General features: G+C 44.6%; 1 protein-coding gene across 7 annotated transcripts in view; it reads left to right on the top strand.

The window, feature by feature from the left end:
* Nucleotides 1–13,730, top strand: part of GATAD2A (GATA zinc finger domain containing 2A) — a 146,726-nt gene that overhangs the window by 73,143 nt on the left and 59,853 nt on the right. For 5 of the 7 annotated variants that reach the window (XM_082268075.1, XM_082268078.1, XM_082268077.1 and 2 more), the window contains exon 2: nt 3,179–3,356. The exons of 1 other annotated variant lie outside the window; for it this stretch is intronic. In XM_082268075.1, coding sequence (XP_082124201.1) covers nt 3,237–3,356 — 120 coding nt within the window. In that variant the 5' untranslated portion in view covers nt 3,179–3,236. Of the gene's footprint in view, nt 1–3,178; nt 3,357–13,730 lie in introns of those variants that run through there. One more of the 7 variants, XM_082268080.1, reaches the window with a different exon arrangement.

Raw genomic sequence — 13,730 nt, 5'->3', positions numbered from 1 at the left:
CCACAGCTAAACGCTAGGTTGGCCGCGACATACCCTCAGACAGAGGCTGGCCCGCGTGTTTAAATGTCTCGTAGGGTTTTTTTGTTTTTTTTTGTTAATGCATTCTATGCATTAAGATAAGTTTGTGTAGCAACCCCCCTCAGCCCTGCTAATGCTTAACTGAGCTCCCTCAGCGATTTCCATAAGTGTCTCAGGTGCCCGGGACTCTCTCTCCTGATTTGGTGAGACACAGTAGCGATGCCATTGGCTCCTGCCGCTGTCAATCAAATTTAGCCAATCAGGAGAGAGGGGGCAGAGCCGAATGGCAGCTCTGTGTCTGAATGGATACATGGAGCTGCAGCTCGGCTCGTGTGCCTCCGTAGCAAGCTGCTTGCTGTGGGGGCACTCAACAGGAGGAAAGGGCTAGGAGCTCCAGCCAGGGACCCAAGAAGAAGAGGATAGGGGCTGTCCTGTGCAAAACCACTTTACAGAGCAGGTAAGTATAATAGTTTTTTCTTTTTCTTCTAATAAAAGAACGAGCCTTTACGATCACTTTAACCAGAGTCCTCTCTTCTATTCTAACAGATGACACTGGCAGCAGCGGAAGCCATTTGCCCCCCTGCTGCTGTTAGTCAAATCCTGTAAGGAGGGAGCGGAGGTGTGGCCAAGCCAGCTGCACTGTGTCTATGGATGCACACAGCCTGGCTTTGAAAAAAAAAAAATTAGCCTTTTGTAAACCACTATACGATACTTTTTAGAATGTGCATTGTTTTTCAGTTTTGTTTGGGTATCCGATGCACACTGTATCTTTTTTTTTTTTTTCTTTGTTCTTTTTTGGGAGTAGTGCTATCGGGTGAGGTATTTGCTCCTGAAATAGCCTGTTCACTTCAAATGTTTAAGGCTTGATATGTCGGGTTTTAACCACTTGCCGACCGCTCACTCAAGCTCTACTGCGGCAAAGTGGTTAGTTCCCGTCCTGCGACGTAGACCTACGTCGCTAGACTCCTCCCCTTGTGGGCGGCACACGCGCGCTGCCGGAGGCTCGCTCCTGCTGTATTCAGTCACAGCGGGAGTCGGGCCAGGGGAGGAGCGGTGATCACCGCCGCTCTTTCCCGATCGTTGGGGGAATTGAGTGTGGAGATCCGCCCGCTTGTGTAAACAAAGCGGGCGGATCTCTTAAGTGACAGACAGTGACAGATTGCAGGGTTCAGCATAGCTGAACCTGTGATCTGTCCCTGTGTCACTGTCACCTCCCCCCATACAAGTTAGTAAGCACCAGGCATACATTAACCCCTCCCTCTCCAATAAAGTTAACCCCTTCCCTGCCAGTGTAATTTTACTGTAACCGTGCATATTTATAGCACTGATTACTGTAGTAATGTCACTGGTACCCCCAAAAGTGTCAAAAATGTCAGTCAAGGGTCCGATCTGTCCGCCGCAATGTCACAGTCCCGCAAAAAAAACGCAGATCGCCGCCATTACTCGTTAAAAAAAAAAAAACACTAAAAATTACAGAAATCTTTCGCTTAGTAAACGCAATAACTTTTGCGCAAAGCAATCAAAATATGCTTTTTTACCAAACATAGGTAGCAGAAAACAAATTGGCCAAAAATTTCAAAAACATTTTGATTTTTACATTTTTTTGGGGGGGAATTTCATATAAAAAAAAATTTGAAAAAAGAACAATATTTTTCACAATTTACGCTCTTCTTTTTTTTGTTTTTTGTTTATAGCACAAAAAGTAAAAATCACACAGGTGTTCAAATACCACCAAAATAAAGCTTTGGGAAAAAAAGGACGTAAATTTTTGTTTGGTTACGGCGTCGCACGACCGCGCAATTGTCAAAGTCGCACAGCGCCGAATCGCAAAAAGTGGCCTGGGCGTAAGACAGCAAAATCCTCCGGTGGTAAAGTAGTTAAGAGGTGTTCTGCATCCTTTGTATGATCTGTAACTTTAAAAACAAGCAATTCAGGGGAACTCTTGGTCCTTCTCAGTGCACTTTGGTTTCTCCGGGCAGTTACTATAGGAGACTGTGTGATGTAGGGGCTAGCAAACCAGACCTCAGCAAGGGGACCTTAAATCCGGTGGCCAGTGGGAAAGAGGAGTATTGAATATCTTTGCTAGAGAAGTTGAAGAAATATCCCAAAGTAAGAGGAGTTCCACTCTTTGACATTGTTCCTGGAACAGGTGCTCTTATTGATATTTCCCCTTAACCCTTGTTTTTAGAACAGTTCTTAGAATTTGGTTTTTCCATCACTTTCTATCTAGGTGACAATGGTCAACAGTAAAATTAGAGGGTTGAATCTCACTAATGTAGACCCAGAAAGCGACAAAAAGGTTCTGACTTGGGCACAGTCAGCCTGCCCCATACATGGTTCGAGTCTTTGCTCCTTGTTGAACCAACCAGCAGAGATTCGAACAGTCTATGGACTGGACATTTTTGTAGCTGTTTTCTGGGGGCTTCAGGCATGTGTTGTGTTTTTTTTTTTTTGCTTCTAGGCTCCCCTAAGTGTTTAGCCTATGTGTCCATGCACACACAGACATCTGACAGCTCTGCTCTGGGAGCTGTGTAAAGTGAGCGATCTGTGGTGTTCGCTCGGTTCTCAATGTTCGAGCCGGTGGGGAACAGATGCAGCATCTGACTAATGCTGAATCCACCTAGGTAAGTATAATACTGCAAAAACCCCATACTTGTAAGTTTTTGGTGATGCTTTAATGCACAAGAAATGAATTTAAAGAAAATGCATGCTAATGTGCATTCACGCGGAAAGTGCAACTTGTGGTTCTTTTTAATGTACACCTGCCTTTAAAGAAATTTGGGGGCAGCTGTTGCTGACCGTCTCATAAAATGCTAGTTGTTTGACTGCATCTGGCTTAAGTATTTGTTACATCTGGAACAATCATATAGTACCAGTATCAAAATTGATTTATACCGGTTCTGTGTGATTCAGAGCCGTCAAGCCTAAGCACAAAGCCTTGCACTTGCATTTTTAGAAAGGTCAGCAATGGCAGCCTACATGTTTCTGACATCTTTTCATTTTAAAGATGTTTGTGAACTCATTTTGTGCCTTTTAAATCTGTTAAAGTGGGTGAAAAGCCTAACTACAGCTATTGTTAAATTTTTTTTCTCCTGTCTAACCTGTTTAGAGGAAAACAAAAAAATCTGTATACTTACATTTTAATCCGCTCTGGTCACAGATCTTGCAGCTCTGTGAAAGGGAGCGCTGAACAACGGCTCTGAATTCTGGGAGCTGTGATGTCACACATAGGCACCCATGGCCCATCCATTGTCGATGTTCCCTCCTCTACCCTGCAGCAGCTGCTCACTGACACAGGAGCCGAACCTGCGGCGGGATCATGTGATGGGAACGAATCGGTAAGTTACCTATTTCTTTTGGCTTGCATACACTTAAAAGCAGACCTAAACCCCAAAGTTAATTTTAGTTTGCTCTTGCCTCCTCTCCCTCACCCCCCCCCCCCCCCACACACGCACACACACATACACACTTTTTATGTAATTTTTTTTGTGTGCTGCAAAGCCTTGGTGAGAGTAATGTTCTCGCCTCCCTCCCAGATTTGGCACCTGGTACACGGTTTCTGGTCTCAGGAGAGCCTTATAGTATGTTTGTGCATGCGCAAGTTTCCCTGAGTGTGCAGTGAAGGGCCTTTATGGAAATGCCGAAACTGCTGTATGGCTGTTTGCGCATGAAATTCCCACATGCACCAGGAATACGAAAATGGTGGTGCGGGAGGGAGGGGGGGGGGGGTGCATTAGGCAGAGCCAAATTAAATGACCTAAGTTCCTCTCTAACTGAACGTTTTAACATTTTAGACAGTTGGCTAGCTCTTTTAAAGATTTGTTTTTAGTGGTACCCTACATGATTTCTATAATTCCTGCTTTTTTTTTTTGTAAGGTGGTTACTAATGCTAATCTTTAGGAATTCCCTATCTGCCATGGTAAAGGAGCAGTTAGTATTTCCAAGTCCTAGCCCTAAAAGAAGCTTGCAGATCAGGAATCCTGACTTTTCCTGTCAGCAAGTGACAGCCACTTAACTAACCTTGTCGAAAATGGGAGCCTCCATATTCCTCACTACAAGATTCCTTTTCACATTTCTGTGTAGATAGATTGTCTGTGGCGTGTGTTTGTATGTATATGTGTGTGTGTATAAATGTGTGTGTGTGTATATAAATATAATGTGCAGTGTTTCTTTGGCTCCTGATAAAATACAAATGTTTTCAATATGCTTTAATATACAATTGTTGTGCAGGTTAGCAAAAAGTTGATGTAAATATACATTATATTGTAAACACAGCATTCTGTGCTTTCAGTTTTATTGCCTGGAAATCTGCATACAATAGTGCATTTATTCAATTTTCTTTTAAAACCGAACTTATTGCCTTGATTAACCTTTTTTTTTGTGAGACCTATTTAAATTTTATGCTGGAGGATTTTTTATTTAGGTGAGAAAATGCAGGAACTTTTAAGTAAAGCAGTTTACGTCCCTTGTAGCAATTAAGTCTACCAGGAAGGGTTAATGACTTCCATTTTACTCTGTAACACCGTTAATGGACATATCAGTGAATGACACCAAAATGGCAGAGCTTAACCCATTGTATTCCTGCAGACAGCTGTAAAGTGGCCGATCTTCAAGAGCTAATGTGTTGCTGCGTCCTTTCGTCTCACTGCTCCCGCTGCTGGCTTCACACTGCAAATTCTTCCTTAGTTTTATTTATTCATCCCTTCTGTCTGAGCTAGCAGTGCTTCTACATTCCTTATTTACATTGTAAGCATTTGATATGCATATTTTTTTCTAAGTTAGTATTGAAGACATTTTTAAAGTAATATACTGTCTTTAAGGATGTCATGTAAACCAACCTTTCCTCCCCTCACCCCCTGACCAATCTTTTCCTCCAGTACAGAGTTTTCTTTTGCTTTACAGTTGTTTGATTTTAGACTTGCGTGATTATGTAATTGTTCTACTTGTCCAACAGAGTTGGGACAATGCAGACATGTATGGATTTTCCTGATTTTTTTTTTTTTTTTTGTTTCAGATCTTGTTTTTGCTTCTATAAACTAGGCAGGTGTGTGTTGTCCCCCCCCCCCCTCCCCTTTATTTAAATCAGTTTTTTTCCAATTTGATAAGAATCGCAGTCATGTCAGGCAGTTTTAACTTTGTATTTGCTGCTTATTTTATTCATTGCGATCACCTTGGGCTCATCCATCACCTATTGTGTTTTCGGAGTAGAAATGCCCAAGCTTTGTGTTTAGGGATGCATCAACAAGCATTGTGTGTGTGTGTGTGTATATATATATATATATATATATATATATATATATATATATATATATATATATGTGTGTGTGTGTGTGTGTGTGTGTGTATGTATATGTATGTATATATATATATATATATATATATATATATATATATATATATATATATAATTTTTTTTTTTTTGGGCTCGTAAACTCCTCTGAGTGCTCAATTATTTTAAGTAGGATATTTTTCCTTGCTCAGTTCTAGAAAGAAAAATAAACTCTTGTTTAGAACTTACAATATGCTCTTTATAACTTCTGTGGTGATTTAGTGATGCTTAGATCTATGTTGATTAGGGTGCCATGGAAAGTTTTTTTTTTTTTTTTTTTTTTTTTTTTTTTTTTACTTTGGTTTGTTTGAAGTCCCTTTTGATCTCTAGCCGTGTGTAGGTCTTTTAAAACTGAAAAGTTAGGCTTGCAATCTGCCTACCCCAGAAAGTCTATAGCCAGGTAGGTGACATTTCCTGGATCATTAGCTAAGCTTCCTGTGTCTTCACCTCCAGCTTGTTCATTGGACAAAGAATCCTCATCGTGACCTATGTCCAATTGGCAGGGAGCTGATGCAAGAAAACAGTAAATGTGTATTAGGAAGAAGTATAGTGGTCTTCCTGGCTCTACAGAACTACAAATCCCTTGATAGATAAAACCGTGAACGTGTCATTCGGTGGGGGAGGGCAGTGGGTAGTTAGTGTGAAGAGGTTTCTTGCAGCCACCAGTAATTTTCCTGTGGACCGGAATATCTATCTAAACTTGATTTTTCTTGAATAGAAATAAAACCCTAGTACAGTAGTGCTGTTATGAATTGTATGCATAGTATTCAAGTTATACATTTGCCTGTGAGAATAAACTCAAATTCCTTTCTGGTTTACTTATCTGATATGGGGTAATGCTAAATTTCTAAATTATGCTTTGGCGATCGTTGACCACAATGTACCTTTTTTATGTATTTTATGGATAAAGGTCACAAATAAGGAATGTTTGTACTCTCCAGTCAGTGAGTTAAATATAATTATTTAAAAAAAAAAAAATGCTGAGCTACTGGTAAAAGTGATATTTCATGGAATTAAAGTGAGGTAGGGCAAAGCAATAGGTGCAGATTTTATGCGGCCCACCAGCAGGATTATACTTGTCTTTGTGATCCTACCAGTGTGGGTGGTAGAATTGGAGATTATAATCTGCATAATAAACTGCACGAAGGGAAGCGGTTATGCCAGGTTTTACACTTTTATGTTTGGGGGGCGGTTTCAAAGGCCCTGCAACTGGGCAACAATCGCATGCAGTGCACTTGATTGCAGTGTGCTGGTGTGGGGTTAAGTGGGTAAAATGGGCAGTAAGTAGGAAATATGCTTTCTCTAAAGAGCGTTGCACTGCACTTCAGAGGGCATTACATGTGTAAACAATGCCTTTAGGAGTAACCCCACTTTTTTTTGAGAGAGAAAAACACTCCTATAAACGGTAAACGTTGTACATTGCAAGGATTTTAACATACTGCTGCAAATTTTTAGCTATTTCTTCTCTGAAGCAATAGCGGTTTGATTGTCTGGTCCTGGACACATCCCAAGAGTCCTTTTTCCAGGAAAGAAAATTCTTTCTAAGTGCTCCTGCTAGAGTCCTGAGATAGAAGAGAAATCCAAGTGAGATTCTCCATGAGCGTACCTTTTACTTCAATTGAAAAACAGCCAGCAAAACATTGTCAGCATGGAAAAAAGCAGGTTCCTTCTCTCAACTCCCCCATGCTGCTATCTAGCCAAGCAAGAACTTATCTTGGTGGATCACCATCTCATCCCTAACAGACTGGAAGTCCTTCCTCCCCTACCACTATAAAGTCCTTACAACAGATGCAAATCAGGCTATAGAAGAGTTTTCCAATCCTTGATAGTTCAAGGAACATGGCCAAAAGAGGAAAACAAGCTCCCTATCAACAACATCCTGGAGCTCACAGCAGTCAGGTTTTCCCTGCAGCATTGGATCCCCCTTCTGAAAGGACACCCAATCCAGGGTGCAAACGGGCAATATCAACTATCTACGGTACATGAGGAGCCTGGCTTCTTCGAAAGCAGCAAACCAGATTTCTCTTTCGTTCATTGACGGACACAGCTCCTGATCTTCTTAAACATTGGGTTATACTGCCCCCCCTACAAGAGTAGGACACGAGGCAGAAAAAAAAGTCTAACTTTGTATACTCCCTCTCTCTGCTATAGGCACTCAGTTTTTTTCTGCTTAGTCAGGAGTAAGGACCTAATTCCTTGCTGGGATGTTTGGTCCTGGCAAAATATTTAATTTTTTCCTCCTGGATTTTTCCTGTGAGATCAACAATCAACTGCCGGACTGGGCGACAGACTGGATAATCTAGAAACAAGTTAATAAACTCAGCACAAACGGAATATTAAAAAGCCTTGGTATAAAAATTTCTATCTAAAAAGGGAGGGGAGTCCATTGGGAAATACCATAAAAGGTTTCACTTGTGTTTACTGCTGCAGCCCTTCTTTTTTGTGAGGGTATTGGAACCTCTGGCAAACTGTAAAGATAAATGGAACAAGAAGGCGCCGCCATCTAAGTGTATCTATCGATGAAACAGGATTGCACTCCCAATGTGTAGAAATTGGGCAAGCAATGTTTTCTTCCTCCTCCGGATAAACCAGATGAGAATCCTGTAGATCATGTGGATATCAGGGTTCACTTCCTGCTGTGTCCGGTGGACTCATAAATGGCTGGTCTGTGTGGAGTAGCCCTGCAACCAGACAGCTCTGGATCGCCAAGGATGGAGCAAGCCCCAAAGTGTAATGTCTGGAGGCGTCAGCCAAACTGGCTAGCGTACAAGAGGAGAGAGCAGTGCTGCTGTTTGCTGTGACCAGGCTGGAACACAAGCCGGTATGGGAATTGCGTCCAACTGGCATTGGGCTGTGATGGCGTCACACAATGGGCGACGAAGTGGGTGACATGTTTCGGAGCCTCCTAGCTCCTTTCGTCAGACCGAATCCAGCGGTGGACGTGGGCCCCTCCTTGGGAAGGTCAGACCCCCTGGTTCCCCTCCTTTCTAGTCAGGTACCCCCCCCCCTTCCAGTATCCCCCAACTTATGCTGGGGCTGTTTAGGTGGTCTGGTCCAGCTACCGGGCTAGGGGGAAGGGCGCCAGCTAGCAATGAGGGCTGGAGGGGTGCGCTGTCAGTGACCGGATGATCGACTCTGCAGTGGTGGTGGTGGGGGGGGGGGGGGGGGTTGGGTTCCTGTAAGCCACCATTTTGTTGTAGCCTGTGTTTCTATGCATTTGCTGTGGTTTGCTATTGAAAATGGTGCCAGCCTTGACAGTGGAGCCCTGTGGGCGGCTATTTCGATGGTGGGAGCCCCTTGTCATCCCCTAGTGCCGGCTTCTGGATCCTTTCACCTCCTGATCGCTGCACGTGTAGTACAGATTATGCTGGTGGCTGCAGGTCCCGGTTTCTGCTGGGTGGCAAGTCTGGTGGGGTCCTCTCCTCTGCTGCAGATCGCTTGGTGCTTGTGCCTGGCGACTGGGTGGTGCTGTGTGGTTGCCCCTTAACATTGTTACTTTTTGTGGGGTCCCCCTGGTGACACATGGAGTCTTTGAATCACATCTCCCCACCTGATCCCCTCTGAGGCTGTGGGGCCCTCCGGGTCCCAACCATCCATCAATGCACGGACGGCAGTCCTGAAGTCCCTTGTGACCTGGGTGGAGGTGGCTTTCGGGCGATGGGTCAGCAAAAAGCGCCTCCCTGCCTTCCCCTACCTCATCCGTCTCATCAGATCCTGAATCTGATTCAGCCACCGCGGACATGGGTCACTCTGTTCGGTCTGCAACCATACGCCCTGAATCCTCAGATAGTGAGGATGATTCCTCCACGTCTGCAACCGCGCATGAAAAGGGGCTGGTGGAAGCACTGGTTGTATCTGCATGAGACCATGAAGATGGATGCAGCTACGACTGAGGGGCAGGTTCTCTTTGGCACTCATAATCCATCCAGAGCGTCAAAGATATTTCCGGGTTTCCTTTCCCTGCCTATTTTGATAGAATTGTCTTTAAAGAGTGGGGGCGACCAGAGCGTCCCCATGGGATCCCTAAGTGCTTTACCCATATGAGGAGTCTCTTAAGAAGTGGACTGTTCCACCTGTGGTGGACTCAACGATTTTCAGATTTAACAAGGCAACCATGATTCCAGTTGAAGAGTCCCCGGCTTTTAACCATCTGGCTGACTCGAAGTCAGAGGCTGTGGCTCGCAATATGTACACCCTGGCTGGTTCAGCTCTGAGGCTGGTATTCACCATTGCCCTGGTTTCAGAAACTGACTGAATGGGCTAAGCTTTTACAACGTGATCTTGAGAGAGAACAGCTCCCACCTGCCTTTGCTGAGCTGGCGGACCAGCTGGTCTAGGGGCTGCAGTTTATCTGTGATGCCTCTTTTGGATGCGGCTCCCCTAGTGGCTCGGCTCGCTATTTTGCCAGTGGTACTTCAGCGTGTCTTTTAGCTCAGGTGTTGGTCTGCGGACTGATCTTCCCTTTCAAGGAGATCACCTGTTTTTGGAGCTACCCTGAATGACGCCATAAAAGATCTCACGGGGGGGAAGAGTACTTTTTTTCCACAGGCTACTAAGGGCAAGGAACCTTGTCATAGACGTGGGCCTTCCTTCTCTGCTCATAAGAAGTTTTTTCATCCCTCAGGGTTGACTGACAAGGACTCAAAGCCTTTGACTGCTTGGCTGTTGAACGCCAGGTGCTGAAGGATAGAAGTTTATCTAAGTAGGATTGCTACGCTGTTGAAAGCTAGGAAATCTACTTCTAGAAAGATCTCCCATCATACGTGGAAGACCTACATTGCGTGGTGAGTCTCTTTTTTGGGTTCATCCTCGTGCCTTCTCAGTGGCTCAGATCTTGACCTCTCCAACGGGGGTTGAACAGAAATTGGCCTCAAGGGCCATGTGTTGGCTTGGCGGCCTTCTTCCAACAACCTTTGGCCACACACTCCCTGGTGTGTACCTTTCTTTAGTGTTTCCGACATTTGGTTCCTCTGTTGCCACCTTGGGACCTTTTTAATTTTGGTACTTTCGGTCCTCCAGAAGCCTCCATTTGAGAATCTTTGGGAGATTCCCCTGCTTATGCTGTCCCAGAAGGTGACCTTATCAGCTCTGCGCACAGGGTGTCGGAGCTGACATTTGTTATCCTGTCTTTCACCTTACCTAGTGATTCACAGAGATAAGGTGGTTCTTTGCCCCTGTTCGTTGTTCCTTCCAAAGGTTGTCTCTGATTTTCATTTGAAGACATTGTGTTGCCTTCCCTGTATCCCAGGCCCAAACATCCAAAGGAAATTACCATGCATGTCTTGGATGTGGTCCAGGCAATTGGGGTGTACCTGGCAGCTATGGAGTCTTTCAGGTCAGACTCACTATTTTGTGCTCACAGATGGGCCTCCTAAAAGGTTGTTCGCTTCCTCTGCGACCATTTTCCAGATGGATCAGACAGACAATGATTCAGGCCTATTTCATCAAATGTCAGGTTCCTCCTTTCCCTGTTACGGCACACTCTACCGTGCGCTTAGTGCCTCCTGGGCCTTCCGTCATCAGGCGTCAGTGACGCAGGTTTGCAAGGCTGCCACCTGGTCGTCGGTGCACACTTTCACAAGGTTTTATAAAGTGGATGTTCTGGCATCTGCTAATGCTTCTTTTGGACGCAAGGTTTTGCAGGCTGCTGTTGAGGACCCAATCTTCTGAGGGTGTCTTGTTTTTTTTTTTTTTTTTTTTTTTTTCAGGTGGGCTCCAGTTGTTTTGGTCGAGCTCATGTTGCCTGGTTGGCTACTGTTTAGCCTTGGGAATTTTTTTTGCTTTTCTCACCCCTCATGTTGAACACTGTTTTGGGATGTCCCAATGGTAAAGAATATCAGGAGCTGTGTACGTCAATGAACAAAAGAGAAAATGGAATTGGTGACGTACCGTAAAATCAATTTCTCTGATCATTGACAGACACAGCACCCACCCCTCTGTGGAGTTGTAATTCTCCGGACACTGCTTGTAACTAAACTGAGTGTTTATAGCAGAGAGGGGGAGTATAATCCCTGGGACTGCCCATGGGCGTAGTGACTTTTTTTTTTCTGCCTAGTGTCCTTCTCCTGTAGGGGGCAGTATAACCCAATGGTTAAAAATATCAGTCAATGAACATCAGAGAAATGGATTTTACAGTAAGCCAAAAATCCCATTTCTCTAATGGACAAACTACGTTCAGCAATTTTCTGCTGTTCGCATCCATTGAGTGGACAAATAAGCTGGTGGATTATCTCAGACACCACCACTTTGGTCCTGATATACCAAAGACGGAGGTATTCCAGATGTGGAAATCCTAGCCCTCAGCTTCAACAACAAGCTACTTTTGTTTGTTTGCTAGGACCAGGGCTCTTGTAGTCCTTGGCGCAGATACCATAATAATCCCCTGGTATCAGATCAGGCTTATTTAATGACTTCCCTCCATTGCGAATTCTGCCTTCCCTGCTGCACAAAATGGAGCCAAGAGAAAAAAGTGATAATGCACCAAACTGGCCGAGAAGAACCTAAAACACAGACCTACTCGACTTGTTGCAGACAACCTGGCCCTTTGCCAGATCCGAATATCTCAAGGTCCTCCATTCCATGCTGCTTCACAGACCCTAGCTTTAATGACATGGCTGTTTTGAAACCCAGGTCTTTAAAGCGGAGTTCCACCCAAAAGTGGAACTTCCGCTTTAGGGAGTCCTGACCCCCTGACATGCCACATTTGGCATGTCATTTGTTTGGGGGGGGGGGGGAGCGGGTACCTAGTTTTGACAGGTACCCGCTCCCACTTCCGCTCGGAGCGCCGCGGTGCCCTGAACGGAAGTTCTCCTCTCCTCCTCCCTCCCTGCAATCTTCTGGGACACGTCAGAGGTCCCAGAAGATTGCCGGCCAATCACGGCGCGCAGCGTGACTCGCGCATGCGCAGTGGGTACCCGGCTGTGAAGCCGCAAACTGTAACAGCCGGGTGCCCACAGCAGTGATGCCGGCGCCGAGGGAGAGGATCGAGGCTTCGGGCGGCCGCATCGCTGGACCGTTGGACAGGTGAGTGAGTGGCTGGAACTCCGCTTTAATTTCATCTGTCCCCTCACCCAAGTGGTTTTACCCCATAGTAGGCTCTTCTGGGGAGGCTGGTGGAGGGCATACCATGCCTGTATACCATATAGAGGGCGCATGTTTTGTACTTGGGTCTTATCCATCTTTTCTGGCTTTGTCTTTTCTTTCTCCATTAAACTTTCTTTCGGCCACCTATTCGGTTTCCATTTTATCCTTTTCTTTCATATGCCTGTACAACGTTTAAGCTATAGCTGATACGGTATGTCTTTTTTTCATCAGATAAATCGCTGAAGGGTTTGAAGAAGTCCATGGAATCCAACAGGTTGCTGTTAATTACCTGATAATACTTGACACGGACGTGGTGTTGTCGTCGTATTTTTTGATTTTTTTTTTTTTTTTCCCCTGAATTATTTATTTTATTTGATGCTTGTGCTTAAGCTGTTCACACCAGGTTTAGTTTTCATGTTGCTCACGGCACAGCTATCTGACCGCATAATAGGTTGCTTATAGGTTAAATGCTATAGACTGATGACGTGTCATCGTCTGTAACCAGAAATGCATGCTGAGAAGCACCAGAGAGTTTGTTGAACTGCTCTTTTTGACTAAATGTATTAAAAATTATTGGAAAGAAACCCAGGTCTTAAAGGATAGAGGGATTTCTGAGTCTACAGTTAATATCTTGCTGAACGCACAAAAAGCCACTTCAGGAACATCGAATATCCTCATACATTGGAAATCTTATTTTGCCTGGTGTGACTGCAGTCAAGTCCCAGTGATTACTCTCTGCCTTGCATTCTGGCCTTCCTGAATACAGGTTTTGACTATAACCTGGCTCTAATCATCCTTAAAGGGCAGGCTTTGGCCTTATCCCCCCTTTATCAAAGGCTTCTGGGTTCAAACTATCTATTAAAAACCTTTTTTTACTCAAAGTGTTTTTCGTATTGGGCCCTCCTTACAGCAACCTGTGCTTTCCTGGGACATTTATTTGGTTCTCTGGCTTGGAGAAATTGCCCTTTGAACCCATATTCTCTTGGAGGTTCTTCCTGGCAAAGTAGCCTTTTTGGTACCTATCACAGCTGTCGGGCGTGTTTCTGGACTTGCAGGCCTTTCCTCGTACTTGGCAACGAAAAGGTTGTCTGTACTTGTTTTGACTTGCTTGTAAATTCCATATCTTGAAGTACACTAGTCCTCTACTGTACTCCCAACACTACCAAGATATAGAACTCACAGGCAAGTCAAAATCCCCCCCCCCCCCCTCTACAAAAGTAGAACAAAGCACGGATTCACTTTAGGGCAGCTTTACACCTATGTGTGTGAGATAATTTGCAGTACAACAATGCGCTGTATA

Source organism: Pelophylax lessonae, assembly GCF_965119305.1.
Source record: "Pelophylax lessonae genome assembly, chromosome: 1".
NCBI classification, from domain to species: domain Eukaryota; kingdom Metazoa; phylum Chordata; class Amphibia; order Anura; family Ranidae; genus Pelophylax; species Pelophylax lessonae.
This window is presented reverse-complemented; position numbering and strand designations above follow the sequence as displayed.